A 22349-nucleotide genomic window follows, 5' to 3' on the forward strand; every position below is an offset into this window, starting at 1 on the left:
CGATTGGTGGCAATGTGGTCATATTTTTTACAGCCAAATCCTCAGATGTTATTACTAGGTCAAGCACTCTCTGACCCCTAGTATTTTCCATGACATGCTGTCGCAGATAGTTATCCCTTAATAACCGCATAAAATCCAATTCCTTCCTCCCATGTGTCCTCTCCTCACTCCAATCAATGCAACCGTAGTTGAAATCTCCCATAATAATCACCCTCCTTCCACTCATTTCTTCTATTTGCTTGTGCATACTGTCACCACCATCTTTTCCATCACCTGGTCTATAAATCCATATCCATACTTGAAGTAGAAAAAGCCATCAAAGGCTTGAAATGTGGAAAGGCAACAGGTCGAATAGATGATATTCGACCAGAAATGCTGAAGTATGGTGGTATAAGAGTCTTACAGTGGCTGCACTTCATACTTCAGAAAGCCTGAACAGAAGGACGAATTCCCGATGATTGGAGTAGAGCTCTCATAGTACCTATATATATATATATATATATATATATATATATATATATATATATAAAAAGGGAAATAAAACTGAATGTGAGAATTACAGAGGTATTTCCCTACTGAGTGTTCCTGGCAAGATCTATGCAAGTATACTTGAGAAACAGTTGAGAAGAATTGTGGAAGAAAAGCTTAGTGAAGAACAAGCTGGATTCAGGCCAAATAGAGGCTGTCAGGATCAGATCTTCACTTTACGACAAATAGTCGAGAAAGCATGGGAATATAATAAAGATCTGTATTTAAGTTTTGTCGATTTGGAAAAGGCATATGACAAGGTGCCAAGAGAGAAGCTATTCAATATGCTGCAGTTATATGGTGTCAATGGGACATTATATCAAGCAATACTTAGTCTTTATTTGAGTTGTAAGTCAGCAGTTAGAATTGAAAGAAGTACAGGAAGATGGTTTAATGTTAAATCTGGTGTGAGACAAGGATGTACATTATCCCCTTTGTTATTCATTATATATATATATCACATTATGAAGGAAAGTGGTATTAAACATGATATCAGAATTGGAGATGTTAATGTCAGCTCTTTGCTTTATGCGGATGATGTTATACTTCTAAATAAATCCGCTACAAGTCTGCAAGATTCTCTGACTAAATTGAATAGCTGTTGTAACAGATATGGTATGAAGGTCAGCAATAAAAAGACAAAGACAATGAAAATAGGCAGAATCATTGAAAATGTCAACTGTGTTGTGAATGGAGAACCTGTTGAACAAGTAAAACATTTCAGCTACTTAGGCACGATTTTTAGTGAAGATGGTAAATTAAATATAGAAATAGACAACAGCATCAGCAAAGCTGGTATGGTGGGAAGTCAATTGAATAAATTCATATGGAATAAGAGAGAAATTAGTTGGAACACTAAATTAGCTGTATACAAGACTGTTCAAACCAGTTTTACTTGTGGATCTGAGAACTGGGTCAGAAGTAAAACACTTGACCAAAGACTAGAGACCGCAGATATGAGAGTCCTGAGAAAGATTATAGGCATGAACAGATGGCATCAATGGCAATATCATATTAAAAAACGAGGATATTAGGAAAGAACTTGACATTGTCAGCATCCAGGAATGCGTTAGCAGACCTAATCTCAGGTGGTATGGTCACTTAAACAGAATGGGCAAGGAAAGATTAGCAAAACAAGTGTTCTCTGCCAGGTTGGCAGCAAAACGACCCAGAAGAAGACCAAGATATAGGTGGATTGATACGGTACAAAGTGCTTTAGACGATAGAAATATAAGATCTGATAATGTTGGAGTCTTGACAAGTAACAGACTGATTTGGAGGAAAGTTGTAGATAGGAAGTTAGTAATGATGTAATTTTTTTCATGTAGTACTATCATATCCTGTACACCCCTTGAGGGTACATGGCAGGAATTTGATGATGATAAATGTTGAAAATTCATGTAGATGTTTAGAGGAGGAAATGCATATAGGGACAATAACTAACTAAATTTATTTGGCTATTAAGTTGTTATGCCAGTATTTTCTCATGTCACCAAGGCGTCATCATGGGCACAAAGAATACTCTAAGCACATGCATGTGGGCACGCCACCAGCAAGAAGGCAAGCATAGATTGTGGGCAAAAAAAAAGACAGGATCTTAATGTGTCCTCTTTGGATGTAGTAAACTCCTCTAAATATCAGCATGAGTGATAATCAGCATCTTGACATCCATACCAGATAAACATAGAAAACTACTGAAAATAAGAACCATCAGGCTTCACTTCAGCGAAGTAAAACTATTCAAAATTAAGTGGATATTGAATACCACATTATTTCTTAGCCTAATAAGAAACTCAAATATAGGAAATCTAATTTAAGGGTTTCATGCCGAATACAGAAAACTATATAAAGTTTGGAGAGTCCAAACGTAAGCCAACACCTAGTAGTGCAATGCTAGGGCGACTCGTAGTAAAGATGGATCAAGCTCCGATCACTGTTCTTAGTATTTTCCCTTAGGAGATGTATTACTGTTCTACATTATGAGAGAAGGTCACTACCCAGACTGGTTTCGACCTTTTTTGAGGTCTCATCAGTGAGTAGGTAGACCTAGATGTAATACAAAGGTTTCAATAGCCAGAGCTTATTTCTTTACTGTACGAGTTGCCCTCATTACTCACCTATGGATACTTGCTTGAAAAGGTTTGGAGAAACCTCTGCTACTGTTCCACTTGAAATTTCAAAGGTATTTAATAGAAATAATTTAATCGAAGGAATTGAGGACTTTAGCAAATTGCTGTTATGGTCCGTCTTTCTCCCTTTGATTGGATTGCAAGTTTTTTCACTGTGTGTAATGGTGGTGGGTGTTCTCTCCTCAGATTTTCTATCTCACCTTCAATTTTTCCAAATCACAGTCTTTTTTTTTTTTTTTTTTTTCACAAAAATGACCTTAGGTCTTCTCCTTTTACTTGTGATAATGCTCAGCTTAATAGCCAAGACCAGATCTTTATTTTCAGACTGACTCTTACACCTTCCTTTCCCTGCATAATCACATCACTTCTACATCATTTTCCATAAAATTCGGTAACTTTTAAATGTTCCTTTTCATCTGTCTAACTGCTTACCCTGTATAAATACCATATCCATCCAGCTTTGAATATTGCTCTTGCATTTGCGTGTGATTCACCTAAGTTCCAGCAGAACTTGTATTTCCCCCCCCCCTCTTCTGTACTTTTATAATACCACAAGCAAACTACCCAACATTCTTTTACATTTGAATTGCTGACTCACTGAACTTGGTACTTCCATTTTGTCTACCTCAGTTCTGTGGAGCAGCCTTCTCCAAGGAATACCATCTGCAGCTTTTCCAGGGCTTTTCTATCAACATGTTACGTGGATCTTGATCTGAGTCCACATGACATTTATTTGATATAGGTCTTGCAGCATCTCGTGTAGGAATAATAAAAAGAAAAAATAAATATCATAATCATGATAATCATAATATAGATAATTGTAATAAGCTACAGTTATCTGTATGATAATGTCACACAATATGCCAATGTGAGTGGCATGAGTGTTACTCATGGGAATCATGAGTAACACTCATGATTCCACAGAAAACAACACTGGCTTGCATAGAGAACAAATGACATAAATAGTATACTTAAAATTATCACTCGCTAGGAAAAAATTAATAGTGTTTGTAAGGTAGTTAAGGTTATCTGATATTGTGGTAGGCTTTGAACTGTTCGCACATGATCATGGGTAATAGCTAATGGCTCCGCACCCCCCCCTCTACTGACTAGCTAATTATTATTATTATTATTATTATTAGACACCTCAAGGGAGTCAAAAAACTCAAGGGAGGGCACATGCTCCACAACTCTGCCTCTGCCGCTCAATCCACCAACTGACCACAACTGTACCAATGCCATCTACCACCACCACTAGTATTTCCAAAGACAATCACAAATATCCATGCCCACGGCTGGATTTGAATCTGCAGCCTTTTGGCTAGAGAGCGGATACGCTAACCACTCTGCCATCAGGCTGGCCGAGTGGTTGGAAATGCAGTTAGAAAATGAAAATTATGAACATTAGACATTTCCAGAACATTATAAAAAAAATGACTTTACTGTGTGGAAGGTTGGACTGCAGAAAGTCATTGTTTAAAGAAAGGAAATCAAACATTTCAGAATGTTGTGGCATTTGGAGAATAATGGACACAGCAAAGGAATTTGATGAAATGGATCACACACAGAGAGAGAGAGAGAGAGACTGATTTTTAACAGAGGATCAAAAAGAGGAGATTTTAGGATAGAAATTCTCTAACCTGATATATCAGTGATCATATTGGTCATATGCTACTGAAAAGCTGAAATTGAAGTTTCTGTTAAGAAACATAGTTGTTGATTTGCAGATTTGCAGTTGAAACTTAAAATTAGTTATATTTATAAAGTTAATCTTGGAAGGCTTTAGATGGTTTGCCTTTTTTTGTAATGTAATCTGTTTCATTTTGCTCGACTTTTCATAGCTATTGTTCACTTCGATTTGCAATTGAAAGGGAAGTGGAATACACAGTAATGGGTTCTTTATTAAGCCATTCACTTTGAGAATTTCATCACATTCCTCTGCAAATTGTTGATTGAGAGTGCCACTCATTCACATACTATTACTTGGGCTCTTTCTCTCACACATCCTGACAGAAGCCACAAAAAAGATTACATACCACTTACCTGGAAACCTTGATGGCATTATGGTTAGATTCTTTCCACTATGTATAGAGGCCAGTCAGCAAAATAACTATTTTAAAGCAATACCACTGAAAAGGAGAAATGTTGATAATGAAGGGTTTATTTTCTTGATCCTGAGAATTAGTAATAATATTTTTGGTTTACAGATCAATTGATCTGTAAACCAAAAATATTATTACTAATTCTCAGGAGAAATGTTGGGTTCTTCATAATGTTTGACATAACCCTGACAGCATCACTATGCTACATACTTGAAGCAATGGGCAAAAGTAAACTGAGTCAACAAGTGGTTTTTAGCTATTTCAAGCTTGAAATAAGCAATACCTAGTACTGCAGAGGTATGGCTTTTCCTCTGTGGGTTTAGTGTTTTGCAGGTAAATTTAGTATTTAAAAAAAATCTCCAACTCCATATGATTGGCTTTTTTGTTGATGATAATACAGCAGAACTGTATGAGTGCAGAGGAGGTGATAACAATTGTACAACAATTTTGGCGAGTAATGTTTTGCAAGGGACCAAAAAGCATGAATGGTATTTGAACATGTTTTAAATTTGCCTCTTTAACTTTTAGAATTAGTTTTGGATGTGTTGATAATTTGCTTGTAGCTATTTGGAGCTTTAGTATAACAGAGAGGAAAATGAAAATTTTGATTAGAGCCATTTGCAGTTCTTCATTTTTTCACACAGCTGTTGCACAGTTCTTGGAGAACAATGGACGAGAAAAAGAATGAGAATTTAAAGTGGAAAGGTAATAACTGCTCCATATGAATAAGAATGGCTGCAGTGAATGCAAATGTTTGGATCAGAAGACAAAACAGTAATCCAACTGAAGCAATGAGTGAGAGAAATCATGACATTCCACTTGCCATTCTTTATGCCAGACATCATGTAGATATGAGTGCCTGAGAGTGTTGTCCCATGGAAGAAAAAGCAGCTTTTAAGTTGGGCAGTTCATAAGAAGAAATCTTCTGAATTGCTTGGAGGATAAACGACACTCGCAATATATTTAGAGGGATAATGCTGAGGAAGAGATAAAAATGCAGGATATATCAGAGCTTGGCTATATGCTACATTGTATTGGACCATACAGCAGTTCCATCAGCATTTTAGACATTTCAACTTTAGTCCTGGACACTGGAAATGTGCAACCTATCTTGACAATTTGAAGAAGAATATGTACTGTATCCTTATAGATGGGCATCTTTTATTTTTCATGGTATTACAACACCAAATGATGTCATGGAGATAAGTACCAAAACTAAAAATTATGATGAATATAGAATGTGGGATCTTCAGTCTGTCTCTTAAAACCAGCGATGTTAGTTTAGATATACCATGCTTCTTGATCAAATCCTTTTATTTTTTGGGCATCTTTTATTTTTCATGGTATTACAACACCAAATGATGTCATGGAGATAAGTACCAAAACTAAAAATTATGATGAATATAGAATGTGGGATCTTCAGTCTGTCTCTTAAAACCAGCGATGTTAGTTTAGATATACCATGCTTCTTGATCAAATCCAAACCACTAAAAGCAATATATCACAGAAAGGAATATTATTTCTGGAAATTTTCCATTTACTCCTCTAATTTGATATTAATACTTCTGGCTATTTTGCTTATTTTCATAAAGAGTACTCCTTGTATTATGTCATTAGCTTTTTGAAAATAGGCAAAATAGCCAAAAGTATTAATGTAGATCGAGATCCTGGTATGTCTTAGGAGAAAAAAAAATCATAAATTATTGTTGAAAAGAAAGTTACTTCTTGGTTAAAAAAACTAATTAACAAAATAAAACTCATTCAAGTTAAACTCTAAATGCAATTTATATTAGAAAAAGAATGAAATAATTGTCTGTTTTTGCTTGACATACTAGTTACACAGCTTTCAGATAGTTCACTATCTTTTTCTATTTGTAGAAAGCCAGTGCAAGATACTGGAATAAATGATCACATTATTATTATTATGGGCTACTCGAAGGACTCCTTGAGGGAGGCCCTAAACATCATGTCATGATGATGACATTCTAAACATCATGTCAATGATGTTTAAAATGCCATGTCTGTGAATGATGTTTGAACTCATTCACAGTCATGGCACCCATAACAGACTCTGGCAACCTATTCCACTCATTCAACACTCTCTAAGCAAAAAACCTATGTCTAATACCCTTGCTAACTACACTCTTAGCCAGTTTCAAGGATGGTCCCTTAGTTCTCCCACCACCAGACCTGTTCTGAAAAATTTCCTCTGAATTAATCTTGTAAAACTCCCTCCAGTAATTTGTATGTCTCAATGATATCATTCCTTTCCACCTATCAACCAGTTTCTGTAATCTACAAATCTTCACCCTGTTCTCGTAAGGTTCATTCCATAGACCTGCCTACTGTCACTCGTCTTTGGATCCTCTCCACCTCTTCCTTATTGCCAAGAAACCTTGGCACCCAGATCTGTGTGCAGTAGTGTCAAGACGGGGTCTTATCAAGGCTCGATAAAGAGGAATAATAACCTGCTTGTCTCTACTCTTCAAAGTATTCTTCAGTAACCAAGTAATCTGATGAGCCCTTTTTCTATGTGTCCCATAAACTTTAACTCCTTATCCACTTCTTCTCTTCTTCTTCTTCAGTATTCTGCAATTCAGCAGGTTCTTCTTTTAGTAGCAGAAGCTTTCCTTCCACTCTCTTCTGTTTTCTGAGCCTTCTCTTTCAAGGTTATGTACCTGTCTCCATTCAGCATGTCATCTAGCATTGTTTTCCTTACTCTTCCTCTGGGTCTTTTTCCTTCGATGGCATCTCTGATGATTCCATTCCCTCTCAGAATATGTCCAGTCCAGTTTCCCTTGCTTCTTTTTATCCTCCTTAACAGACTTCTTTCTTCTTCTACTCTTTTTAAGACCTCTTCATTAGTTATTGTATCTATCCATTTGATTTTTTCCATCCTTCTCCAAATCCATTTCAAAGCTTTCCAAAATCTTAATATCTTCAATGTCCAAGTTTCAGCTGCAAAATATATTCTATTTTCTATTAAAGGAAGAAAATTCTCTTCCCATTGCTATTCTTGCTTTTATGTCACTTTTACATCTTCCGTCTGCTAATAACACTTCCTAGATATTTAAATGTCTTTACTTGATTTAGTTTTTCTCCATTTATTCTGATATCCATATTTGCATCTTTCCTTGCTATTTTCATTACCTTTGTTTTTCTGATGTTAATTTTCATTCCATAATTGATACATGATTTCAGTAATCTGTTCAACAGATGTTGTAGTCCTGTTTCAGTATTTGATAGTAATGCCTTGTCACCTGCGTATCTTATTGCAAATATCTATCTACCTCCAATCTTTATTCCTTCTTCCGAATTCTCCAGTGCTTCTTTTAACATTGCTTCGGAATACATGTTAAACAAAATTGGTGACAGAGAACAGCCTTGTCTTACTCCTCGTCCATTGATATCTGGTTCTGTTGTACCATATATGTCTCTCACCATGGCAGTTTGTCCCATATATAGTGAAATAATTAGCCTTCTGTCTTTCCGATCTATACCAATCTTTTCCATTACTTCCACCATCTTTCCCATTTTACAAAGTCAAAAGCTTTTTCAAAATCTATATAACAGATATTAACTTCTTTATTCACTTCCAGACTTCTTTCACTTACTATTTTTAACAGTCCAATCGCATCTCTTGTTCCTCTACCCTTCCTGAAACCAAACTGATCTTCTCCAAGAAAATCTTCCACTTTAGATGCAATTCTTCGTGTTAAGATTCTCATAAGTATTTTCGATGTATGGGAAATGAGGTTTATTGTTCTAAAATCCTTGCAGTTCACTGCATTACTTTTCTTTGGTATAGGTATAAATATTAAGGTCATAAAATCTTTTGGTAGTTCTCCTTGTTGTAAAAATTTATTATTTTGGTTATTTCTTCAGTTCCTTTCTTCTGAAGTTGTTTCAAGAATTCTGCAGGTATTTCATCTATTCCTTCTGCCTTTCCACATTTTAGTTCCTTAATGGCCATTTCTACTTCTGTCTTCAAAATCTCTGGGCCTAGATCATCTTCATTTACCTTCTTTATATCTTCTAATGGCAACTCATTCGGTCTATTTTCCTTGTCATATAGATCTTCAATGTATTCCTTCCATCTCATTAGGATTTGATCTTCTTCAGTTATGATTTCTCCATTCTTATTTTATATGCCTCTAACTCGAATTCCATTTCTCTTGTGATTCATGCTTTTTCATATAAAAGATCATATCTTCCCACTCTCATAATTTTCCATTTCTTCACATTGTTTTTTAAGCCAGTCCTCTCTACTTCTTTCTGCTTCCCTTCTGAATTTGTCATTCAGGGTTCTATATTCTATTTTCCCTTCTGGGATGTCTTTATTTTTCCATTTTCTTCTTTCTTCCATTAGAGAAATCATATCATTAGTTATCCAAGGTTTTTTTAATTCTTTTAGCTTTCACGTATCCAATTTCTTCTTCTGCACTAACACTCCCAAATTTCTGGCTTTGTCAATCTCCTGGAGTACAGTTTCGCCAGTTTTCACCTTCAAAATTTTAACATCATCTGTATTAACTATGCTCTAGCCAACTTTGCATTATCAGCAAACAACTGCACTGTTCCTTTCAGATCCTTTCCTATATCGTTAATGTACAAATTAAACAGTAGCTGTCCAAGACCAGAACCCTTCGGCACACCACTAGCCACCGGCCTGCTTTTGGACTCTATTTCTGTATAAACTACTCTTTGATATCTCTCCATCAACCATCCTCTTATCCACCTCACCAACCCCATATCCATCCTATGTGTTGCAGCTTACTGATTCGAATTCCAAGTGGCATCCTGTCAAAGGCTTTTGCAAAGTTCAGTAGTATCACTGTAAACCCATTACCTTTATCTAACTCAGCTGTCACTGTATTATAAAACATGAGCAATTTACTGAAGCATGACCCACCCTTCACAAAACCAGGTTGCATCCCCCACAATACAGTATCCCATTTCTATCGATCCATTCCTGTAATTTGCTCTTGATCAACATCTATGGGATCATGTATGGGATCCTCAGAATGCTAACTATATAGAGCCAAGGCTTTTTGTTTTATTGAAGCAGCTGTTGCCATGAAATGCAGCTATTTTCACCACACTTTTTTTTTTTTTTGGCTAGTGGCTACATCTCCTACAAAATAGATAAAATACTATATATTTTATAGTTTTTACTGCCAATATAATAATAAGGAATAATGTGATGTTTGAAACAATTGAAGGTTTATTAAACACCACATGATATATATTTCTGATTATACATGCAAGTGAATTTAAGAGAAAATGAGGTTTTTTTTTTTTTTTTTTTTTTTTTTTTGAGAACTCCATGTATTTGAACAAGGTAGTTTGCACTGACTTTTGTTTCTTTTTTCTGCATGTACATCTTGCAGTAACAGATTATAGCTTTGTCTACAGTCTGGTGTAAAGATCAATATGCATAAGTTATTTTTTTAAAGTTACACCAGCTCAGAACAGTTAACTCAGGTTGTTCTAAAGTAATACCTTTCTCTTTTTATCATTGGTGCTCACTATTTCACTCCTATTTTTATCCATGGTCTTTGTTGGAAGATTATTTTTAATATAAAAATGTTTACATGAGGTGTAGACAAATAGTCAACACATCCTTATTTAAGGGGTACTTAAGAGTCAAAGCTGTATAACTGAGAGGAGACCTCCACATAGCCTTCAAAGGAATGTGAAGAACCGACCAGGGTTTCTGACCTAATGTCCAATATTCACCTTCTCATGGTGCACCCTGTTAGGTATCTACCTGGATACTGAACGGACGAGGATGAGCTGGCAATTTGGGATTTAGCCGACCAAATTGTTGGCTTAAACCAAAATTTGAAATGATGGTACAACATGACAGAATTTCATGCTGGCTGGGGCGTTGCTCGGTTAAAAAAGATCCCCATTCTTTTCGTCAGAGAACCAGGGCAAACAGCAAAAAGTCAGCTACTGGAACAAATCCTAAAACTTACCTCAACTCAATATCACCAGAGTTCAAGATCGGTACTATCAACATAAGAAGTCTGAATGGCAAAGAAATGGAGCTAGCTGAGAAATTGGATAAGTACCAGATCGACATAATAGGGGTGACTGAAACAAAAAAGACAAAAAATGGTGAGATCTTTCTGAGCAATAAATACAAAATGTTATATTCAGGCAATGACAATCAAGGAAAAGAAGGAGTAGCCATAGTATTCAACACTAAGTATGAGGCTAATCTTATTGAATGGTAGGCAGTCTTAAGTAGAGTGATGTGGGCAAATATGAGAATGGGGAACTGGACAATGAGACTTGTTTGTGCCTGGTCTCACAGAAGGTTCTACTAAGGTAGAAGTGGAGGAATTTTTTGAGGCTTTAGAGAAAGCAACTGACACAATAAAAAAAGAAAAGTTGGTCCTTGTTGGGGATCTAAATAGCAGAGTAGGAAATGATTGTGAGACATACAAAAATATTTCGGAAAAATTTGGAGAAAAGAGCAAAGTTAATGATAATGGCAAATAAATGTTAGATTTCTGCCCAGGACATGGACTGGTTATTGCTAATACAATGTTCTGACTTAAAAATGTGCACAAATTCGCATGGAGAGAAGAGGCAAGGAATAAGAAAAGTCTCATTGACTATGTTATTGTTGATAGTGATGTTTTCCCACTGCCGCAGGACACCAGAGTGTACAGAGGATTTGAAATTGGAAGTGATCACCATTTAGTCTTGAACAGAAAAAAATTGAATTTCATACTGAAAAGAAGAACATGTAAGCAAGTTTTAAAGAGAATACAAGTTGAGCAGTTCTCAGATGTGAACTGTAGACTAAAATACACAAATATTATTCAAGAAAAAATGAAAGAGTTTGAGAGCAGAAACCAAACCTTAGAGATTCAGTGGCAAGCCCTGAAGAAAACGCTGATTGATTCAGCCAGAGAGGCATGTGGTGAGGTTGTGTGAAATGATAGAAAAATCAGAACTCCCTGGTGGACACAGGAAGTTAAAGAGGCAGTAAAGCATATCAAAAGTTCCTGGCAAATAAGTCAGCTTGTGCTCTTAGAGAATACAGAGACAAATGTAAGAAAGCTAAACATATTCTGGAGGTTGTTGAAGAAGCTCAGAAATGGAGGAAAGAGTACTGTAGAAGGAATTAGAGATGATAAAGGTGACATGAAAACAGGAGAAAAAGATATCCTTGAAGTATGGAGTAATTATTTGAAAAACTGCTAAATGAAACAAGCAGTGATGACAGCACAGTGGTAAAAAAACACTGACCAGGAATGCAGTCAGGAATATATATCCATACTTGAAGTAGAAAAAGCAATCAAAAGCGTGAATTGTGGAAATGCAGCAGGAGTAGATGATATTCGATCAGAAATGCTCTAGTATGGAGGTATGAAAGTCGTGCTGTGGCTGCACTGCATAGTTCCGAAGGCCTGGACTGATGGACGAATTTCAGATGATTGCAGTAGAGCTCTGATGGTACACATATATAAAAAGGGAAATAAAACTTAATCTGACAATTACAGAGTCATTTCATTACTGAGTGTTCCTGGTAAGATATATGCAATTATACTTGAGAATCGGTTGAGAAGGATTGTGGAAGAGAAGCTTGGTGAAAAACAAGCCGGATTCAGGCCAAATAGAGGCTGTCAGGATCAGATTTTCACTTTACGACAAATAGCTGAGAAAGCATGGGAATATAACAAAGATCTAATAATTAAGGGGATACAAATCCCTTGTTGTTCAACTGCCAGTGAGTAAAACTCTAAGATTGACAGCTACGAATCTATGAGTTTCATATATACCGAAAAACTATCGGCAAATCCAAGTGTGAATGACCACTTGGTAGTACAACACCAAGGCAGCTCAAAGCAAAGGTGGGGCAAGCGCCCTCACTATGCTTGATATTTTCTCATAATGTAAAAACACAGCCCTTTGGGGATTTAATACTGTAATTACATTATGAGGAGAGGTCACTACCCAGACCGGTTTCAACCTTTTTTGAGGTCTCATCAGCGAGTAGGTAGACCTGAAAGATAACAAGGTTTAAGTGAAAAGAACTTACATAAGAACTTACATAACAAAGTTCTGTATTTAAGTTTCTTAAATCTGGGAAAGGCATATAACAAGGTGCCAAGAGAGAAACCATTCCAACAATTATATGGTGTTAATGGGGCATTATATCAAGTAATACTTAGTCTTTATTTGAGTTGTGAGTCAGCAGTTAGAATTGAAGGATGTACAGAAAAATGGTTTAATGTGAAATCTTGTGTCAGACAGGGATGTACATTATCCCTTCTGTTATTCATTATCTATATGGATCACATTATGAAGGAAAGTGGTATTAAACATGATATCAGAATTGGAGATGTTAATGTTAGCGCTTTGCTTTATGCAGACAATGTTATACTTCTAAATAAATCCGCTACAAATTTGCAAGATTCCCTGACTAAATTGAATAACTGTTGTAATAGATATGTTATGAATGTCAGCAATAAAAAGACAAATACAATGAAAATAGGTAGAATCGTTGAAAATGTCAACTGTGTTTTGAATGGGGAACCTTTGGAACAAGTAAAACATTTCAGCTACTTAGGCACGATTTTTAGTGAAGATGGTAAATTAAATATGGAAATAGACAACAGAATCAACAAAGCTGGTATTGTAGGAAGTCAATTGAATAAATTCATATGAAATAAGAGAAAAATTAGTCGGAACACTAAATTAGCTGTATAGTGTTCAAACCAGTTTTAACTTATGGATCTGAGAGCTGGGTCAGAAGTAAAACACTTGACCAAAGACTAGAGACTGCAGATATGAGAGTCCTGAGAAAGATTAGAGGCATGAACAGATGGCATCAATGGCAATATCATATTAAAAAACGAGGATATTAGGAAAGAACTTGACATTGTCAGCATCCAGGAATGCATTAGCAGAGCTAATATCAGGTGGTATGGTCACTTGAACATAATGGGTGAGGAAATATTAGCGAAACAAGTGTTCTCTGCCAGGTTGGCAGGAAAACGACCCAGAGGAAGATCAAGATATAGGTGGATTGATATGGTACAAAGTGCCTTAGATGATAGAAATATAAGATCTGATGTTTCAGTCTTGACAAGTAACAGAACTCATTTGCAGGAAAATTGTATATAGGAAGTTAGTAATGATGTAAATTTTTCATGTAGTACTATCATATTCTGTACACCCCTTGAGGGTACATGGCAGGAAATTGATGATGATGATAATATTCAAGAATATGTTGAGCTAGCTAATCTAAGGTGGTATTGCTGTTTAAATAAAATTGGAGAGGAAAGGTTTACAAAACAGGTGTTTAATTCCAAGATCGTATGAAAGAGACTAAGAGGAAGACCACGGTTTAGGTGGATTGATTCAGTCAGAACTGCCTTAGTAGAAATGACAAGATTGGAGTGCTTATAAGTAACAGACTAGTTTGGAGGAAAATTGTTGACAGGAGATTAATGATAAATGTAAACTTAATCATGTAATGCTATCATGCTGTCATAGTAACCTGAACACCCCTTGGGGGTACATATCAGGTTTGACATATGATTGTTTAATATTCAGGAATTGTAAAATTTCTTCATTTGTTTTATAGTCTCACTTGGTTTCGTTTCTCTGAGAAATTTCATTTCTGCTGTTTGAATGCATTTTTCATTCATTTTTTTATGGTCCATGTTTCATTTCCATATAATAAAGCTTGTTTAGATAGGATGTTATATAGTCTGATTCTGGTGGTTTTTTTTTACCCAGAATGGCTTAAACATATTATTTATTATTCCATTTACTTTATCAATATTTGATATTTTAATATCTATTTTGTGCATCTTCATATGATAAGTCATATTTCAGGTATCTGAAACACAAGCAATTAAAAGGTAAGAAGACTATTAGTAGAAGGAATAATGTATAAATGGTAGATAGCAATGTAGTGCACCGATTGAATATACAGTAAAGTGTAAACGTCTGTGTGTCATTGTTGTCCTCTCATGATATCGTCTTCCCTAGTCCAATCTGTTATACTGTCTATCCAGTTTATTCTAGGCCATCCTCTTTTTAAAGTTCCTGAAATAAATCCTTCAAGGAATTGCATTGGGAAGCCATTATTTACTGCTAATATGGCCAAGCCAGACGTGCTGTTTCCTTTGAATCTATCTTTGTCATGATATTATCTCTTAGACAAGTGAGAGAACTGATTCTTTTTCTCATTTATGAATCTGTAACACTTTATTTTAAATACCAGCAATCTTTTTTCATCTTCTTTTAAATGGGTCCACTTGGAGGTGACATATAATAATAATGTGAAATTCTGCACACACATTAAATGGAAATCACAGATCAACTGTATACATTATACCCCGACATATATATCCATATGCAATGCAAAACTCTATAAAACAGAGTTGTACACTCCAGGATGTAATCAAGGATGGAAAGATGGAGTCTTCCTATTGCATATATATATGCAATAGGAAGTGTAGTGCTTTGAACTTGTGCTTTGGGGGGATGGAGAAGTGAAAGAGCATGTACAGGAATCACTTAGTGAATTGTACCAATTTATTAATTGATACAATTTATTTAATGCTAGACAAAAATTACTTCACATAATGTTTTTGACAAGAGTTGGATTTATAATTTCAAATGATACATGTAATTTCATGAGCAGCCTCAGCTCCAGTTACCAATGGTAACAGAGTGAACATATACATACATAAATACATAATGTGAGCATAGTTAGCATTCTGGTTCAAATTCAAGCCACCATTACTTGTTATTATTATGTGACACCTCCAGGGAGTCCAAAGACTCATCGAGGGAGAGGGTGCCAACAGCATTGAATGATTGATTCCCTTCCAACTACTAACCGCGCTCAAACTTGCTTAACTTTTTGCTGAGCCATTAGTAGCAGAGGCTGTACCAATCGCCCAACCTTTGCTGGCTACTTAAATAAGGATCATCTTCATCAAATGCCTGATATATATCCTCAAGGGGTGTACAGGATATGATAGTATTACATGAAAAATTTACATCTCCTATCTACGATTCTCCTCCAAATCAAACTGTTAAATGTCAAGACTCCAATATTATCAGGTCTTATATTTCTGTCTTCTAAGGTTATTTTTACTGTATCAATCTACCTATATCTTGGTCTTCCTCTGGGTCTTTTTCCTGCCAACCTGGCAGAGAACACTTGTTTTGCTAATCTTTCCTTCCCCATTCTGCTTAAGTGACCATACCATCTGAGATTAGCTCTGCTAATGCATTCCTGGATGCTAACAAATATCAAGTTCTTTCCTAATATCCTCGTTTTTAATATGATATTGCCACTGATGCCATCTGTTCATGCCCTTAATCTTTCTCAGAACTCTCATATTTGTGGTCTCTAGTCTTTAGCCAAGTGTTTTATTTCTAACCCAGCTGTCAGATCCATAATTCAAAATTGGCTTAAACACTGTCTTGTATACAGCTAATTTAGTGTTTTGGCTAATTTCTCTCTTATTCCATATAAATTTATTCAATTGACTTCATACCATACCAGCTTTGTTGATTCTGTTGTCTATTTCCATATTTAACTTCACTATTTCCATAACAACCTTCACTAAAAATCGTGCCTAAGTAGCTGAAATGTTTTACTTGTTCTATAAGTTCTCCATTCACAATGTAGTTGATATTTTCAATGTTTCTGCCTATTTTCATTGTCTTTGTCTTTTTAATGCTGACCTTCATACCATATCTATTACATCAGTTATTCAATTTAGTCAGGGAATCTTGCAGACTTGTAGCAGATTTATTTAGAAGTATAATATCATCTGCATTCACACCATATAACTGTAGCGTATTGAATAGCTTCTCTCTTGGCACCTTGTCATATGCCTTTCAAAATCGACAAAACTTAAATACAGATCTTTGTTATATTCCTATGATTTCTCCGATATTTGTCGTATAGTGAAGATCTGATCCTGACAGCCTCTATTTGACCTGAATCCAGCTTGTTCTTCACCAAGCTTTTCTTCCACAATTCTTCTCAACCGTTTTTCAAGTATACTTGCATCCAGGAACACTCGGTAATGAAATGACTCTGTAATTGTCTGATTAAGTTTTATTTCCCTTTTATATATGGGTACTATGAGAGCTCTACTCCAATCATCGGGAATTTGTCCCTCTGTCCAGGCATTCTGAACTATTCAGTGCAGCCACTGTAAGACTTAGACCACCATATTTTAGCATTTCTGGTCGAATATCATCTACTCCTGCTGCCTTTCCACATTTCATGCTTTTGATAGCTTTTTCTACTTCAGGTATGGATATATATTCCTGCATGCCTGGTCAGTGTTTTTTATCACTGTACTGTTATCACTGCTTGTTTCATTTAGCAGTTTTTCAAAGTAATTATTCCATACTTCAAGGATATCTTTTTTTTCTCCTGTTTTCATGTCACCTTTATCATCTCTAATTCCTTTTACAGTACTCTTTCCTTCATTTCTGAGCTTCTTCAACATCCACCAGAATATCTTGCCACCTTCTTTATATTTATTTTCTATGTTCTTGTTAAAGTCTTCCCATGACTTTTGTTTAGCTAGTTTTACACTGTTTAGCTTTCTTACATTTGTCTCTGTATTCTCTAAGAGCACAAGGTGACTTATTTGCCAGGAACTTTTGATATGCTTTCTTCTTTTCCTTCACTGCCTCTTTACCTTCCTGTGTCCACCATGGAGTTCTAATTTTTCTATCCTTACAGGCAACTTCACCACATGCCTCTCTAGCTGAATCAATCAATATTTTCTTCAGAGTTTGCCACTGAATCTCCAAGGTTTGGTTCCTGTTCTCAAACTCTTTCATTTTTTCTTCAACAATCTTTGTGTATTTTAGTCTATAGTTCACATCTGAGAGCGGCTCAACTTTTATTCGCTTTAAAACTTTCTTACATGTTATTCTTTTCAATATGAAATTCAATTTTATCCTGCTCAAGACTAAATAGTGATCACTTCCAATTTCAAATCCTCTGTACACGCTGGGGAACATCACTATCAACAATAACATAGTCAATGAGACTCTTCTTATTCCTTGCCTCTTCTCTCCATGTGAATTTGTGCACATTTTTATGTTGGAATATGGTGTGAGTAATAACCAATCCATGTCCTGAGCAGAAATCCAACAGATATTTGCCATTATTATTAGCTTTGCTCTTTTCTCCAAATTTTCCCAAAATATTTTTATATGTTTGACAATCATTTCCTACTCTGCTATTTAGATCCTCAACAAGGACCAACTTTTCCTTTTTCATTGTGTCAGTTGCTTTCTCTAAAGCCTCAAAAAATTCCTCCACTTCTACCTTCGTAGAACCTTCTGTGGGACCATAGGCACAAATAAGTCTTATTGTCCAGTTCCCCATTCTCATATTTGCCCATTACTCTGCACATTACTCCGTGAGACTGCCTGCTATTTAAGAAGATTAGCCTGATAGTGTCAAATTTCTAATATCTTAATTTTTAATATGATTCTGCCATTGATGCCATCAGTTCACTTCCCTGATTTTTCTCAGAACCCTCATATATGTTGTCTTCAGTCTTTGATTAAGTGTTTTATTTCTAACCCAACTCTGAGAACCGTAACTTAAAACTGGTTTGAACACTGTCTTTTATACTGCTAGTTTGGTATTTTGGCTAAATTTTCTCTTATTCCATATAAATTTATTCAGCTGGCTACCCGCTTTAGCAGCTTTGCTTATTCTGTTGTCTATTTCCAGATTAACCTGCCATCTTCACTAAAAACTGTGCCTAAATAGCTGAAATATTTTACTTGTTCTATAGGATCTCCATTCAGAATGCAGCTGAAGTTTTCTATGCTTCTGCCTATTTTCATAGATTTGGTCTATTTATATTATCTGATTTTCATGCCAAATTTATTACTGCTGTTAATCAATTTAATTAGAGAATCCTGGAGATTTGCACTAGATATATTTAGGAGTATAACATCATCTGCATAAAGCAAAGAGCTAAGTTTGATATCTCCATTTCTAATATTAGGCCTAATGCCACTTTCTTTCATAATGTGATCCATATAGATGACAAATAAGATTGGTGATGATTTGCATCCTTGTCTTAACTCTATTTTACATCAAACCATCATCTTGTATTTCTTTCAATTTTAGCTGCCGACTGACAACTTAAATATAGACTATGTATTGCTCTGTGTAATGTTCCAATCATCCCATATAAGTGAAGTGTTTTGAAAAGCTTTTCTCTGTGCAACTTGCCTTATGCCTTTTCTAGATCTACAAAACTTAAGTACAGATCCTTTTATTTCACAGTTTCTGAACTATTTATCTTAAAGTGAAAATCTGATCTTCACAATGTCTATTTGGCCTAAATCCAACTTGTTCATCTCCAAGTTTTTCTTCCACAATATTTCTCAACCTCTTTTCAAGTATGCTTGCATAAATCTTACCTGAAACACTCAGTAGAGAAATTTCTCTGTAATTCTCATATTCAGTTGATATAAAATCATTTAACTACTATTTAACTAAATATAAACAAAAATGGATTGAACATCTAAATTGAATGTAGAACATCAGACTATCAAATTAAATGGTAAGAAAAGAATTGGAAGATTAAGAAAGCAGTGACATGAGATCAGAACAGGTCACTTGGAAATCCATGATGGGAGGAAGAAGAAGAAAAATTATTCTCTAGCTAATTTTCCTGTATGATTAAAAACCAAAGTTTCTTGGAGTTGTGGGGAGCCCTTCTTCTATAGATTGGCTGATTCATGAAAATTGAAAATGGCTTTTATACGTAGTAGTTGAAGAGTGCCATGTCCTGTCATTGTTTCAGCAGTGTTACAGAGGTGCTTAGTCAAAAAATTGTGTCATTTGTGTAGTACTTGATGACTAGATTCAGTTTTATACTTTATTTTTATTTTTTAACTTTCATTCAACATAAAATTGGTGAATTCCTGCCATTACTTGTTGAAAGATTTCATATATATATATGTGTGTATATATGTGTGTGAATGCACACATTTTTTTTTACAAGCACCTTTGCTATATAAATCAAGTTGATTGTCATGTATACATTTTTTTTTTTTTTAAAATGGTAGCAATGAAATATGAAGAAGTTGTAAAGCAATAATTTTCAACTTTGTTACAAAATTGTCACTTTAAAGGTTTAGCAGTATACTTAGTATAAATACCTAATAGTGTACATGTGTGTGTGTGTGTGTAGTGTTTTTTTCTCATTATATTTAGTGCATGTTTTTTTTTTAGCCTGACTGCAGAAGCAAAACAAATCATAAGTAAAGGACAGAAAAATAAGGTGAGATAACTTGGACTATTTAATAATTCAGAATATACTATCAAAAATACAGAGGGATTCTAAATTATTGTCGGCTTTTCTGTGGCCTATAATTTTCAATCCGGAAAGACAAAATAAAACTGCTTACAGAATATGAAAGTGTGACTCAAAAAGTTTTATTAGCCATAGAATCAATACTGAAGAATGCTTAACAACTTCAACATGCACGTCTTTTGTGGCACACAAGATGTCCAAACACTAATCAGTTTTCCTCCAGGTGTTCTCCATCATTTGTGGTGTAACTGTTTCTATCGCAGTAAAATTCTGGTCTTCAGTTCATCGAGGGAAGACACAGGGGTCTGATAAACAATGCCCTTCATGTATTCCCACAGGAAGACATCAAGTAGCATAATATCAGATGAGTGGAATCAGTCCACCACGCCCAACCCAGCCAGGAAACTGCATGTCACAAAATTCTCAGACAATAAGAGTCCAATGTGGCAGTGCTCCATCCTGTTGGAACACCACATTTGGCTGATGATCTTCTAACTGGAGTAACAGATACAGTCATAACATGTCCAAATATTTCACTGCTGTCATTGTTTTTTTCCATAAAGAGAAAGGGCCCCAAAACTTCCGAACATGACAAAGCACACCAGACATTCACCTTTGGACTATCTCTTTCGAATTCTCGAATGGCTTGAGGATAGTGTTCATCCTCACTAAACCAGTCTCTTGAAATTGCTTTAACCAATGTCGGATAGCATTATCTGCAGGTGGATGTTTTCCATACTGAGTTCTGTAATGACATTGCATTATGATAATGGACTTTGTTTTGAAAAACCAAAGTATGCACTTTGCTTTCTCTTGAACAGTCACCATTTTGAAGTATGACATCATATTATCTCCAGACATCAATGCCAGTACAGCGTTGGCAAATAAAACTTTTTGAGTTACACTTTCATATTCTGTAAAGCAGTTTTATTTTGTTGTTTCCGGTTTGAAAATTATAGGCCATGGAAACCTCAATAATAATTGAGAATCACCCTGTATTTCTAAAATTGTACTTAAACTTTAAAGCAGCAGCAAAACATTTCAAAAGTATTTATATTTTATGTATACTTTCATTAATAACTTACAGTAGTTTGAGCTTTGTTCGTAAAAAACAAACCTGAGAATTTCATGCTTAGAGTAAATGCTTATCACAAGCAGAACAAAGTCAAGAAGAAGAAGAAAAAGTGCAGTGGGGAGAAAAGTCAATGTCAACAACACACAAAAAAAAGTAAACTTTTGAATATTCCTGAAAGGATGAAAATGTTTGTTATTTATCAATACAGGTCTTCAGAAAATGCATTAATCACAGCTAAGATGTATAGACAATGTTTACTCCAGTTTGAATGGAAATCAAATTGTAATTGTTTATTGTTCATGGTTTGAGTAGTTATTAAGTCTGCTGAAAAGTCCCAGCAAAAGTCCTCATACAGTTCTATATAAATGAAATTCACTATAACAACTCTTCACTATAATAACTATACCTGTGAAGAGTTGTTATAGTGAATTTCATTTATATAGAATTATGTGTTTGCTGTAGTATCAGTCAACTCAAAACCCCTAAACTGCATTGTCATTTATTCTCTCTTCTCAAAGATTTAATTTTCTCCTTCTAAGATAATTTTGATGTCATTCATTCACAGTCCAGATTCAGGCTAACTTCTCATTCTCTTTCATTCTGTCTACCTTTGTCCTTTGAAATAGTTTCCCACATAGTTTTCTCCAAAAACTATGACCAGTTGCTTGTTAAAAAATAAATCAAGTTCCATCTTTCTTCTTGATCATCTGCCACATTGCACCCATGCATTTTAGGGTTTGCAAATTTTCACAGGTGTATTAAAAAAAAGTATTTTTTTTTCCCTGTCGAAACAATTTACTGAATTTTTTTTTTTTTCAAATCTTTAAAAAAGCAACGTTCTTTTCCAATTTATTATTCACTGAATGGCTTTTCAGTGAATAATGAAAATTTCCAATCTGTTTACACTCAAGCTGCTAACCTTGCATTAATTTTCTTGCTAAATACTGTTCAACACTCAAATTCACAACATTCAATCCTTGTTTCATTTTTATTGAGGAGGAGATCAGAAGAATCCTGTCCAATATGGATAACAAAAATGTCTCTTCCTGATTGAATTAATCCTATTATTCTGAAGCTATACCAAAGACTAGAGATCACAATATGAGAGTCTTGAGAAAGATTAGGGTCATGCACAGATGGCATCAATGGCAATATC

The 22349-nt window shown here is 35.2% G+C and overlaps 1 protein-coding gene across 1 annotated transcript in view; it reads left to right on the forward strand.

Annotated features, from left to right (window-relative positions):
* The window catches only part of LOC150099865 (charged multivesicular body protein 7), a 128642-nt gene that overhangs the window by 54567 nt on the left and 51726 nt on the right, over positions 1–22349 (forward strand). Inside the window, exon 6 of the mRNA XM_090404029.1 lies at positions 20037–20085. Within this exon, the coding sequence (XP_090260155.1) occupies positions 20037–20085 (49 nt within the window). The remainder of the gene's footprint in view (positions 1–20036; positions 20086–22349) is intronic.

Source organism: Typopeltis vanoorti, chromosome 14, assembly GCF_054136105.1.
Source record: "Typopeltis vanoorti isolate ZY-2024b chromosome 14, IOZ_Tvanoo_1.0, whole genome shotgun sequence".
Taxonomy (NCBI): domain Eukaryota; kingdom Metazoa; phylum Arthropoda; class Arachnida; order Uropygi; family Thelyphonidae; genus Typopeltis; species Typopeltis vanoorti.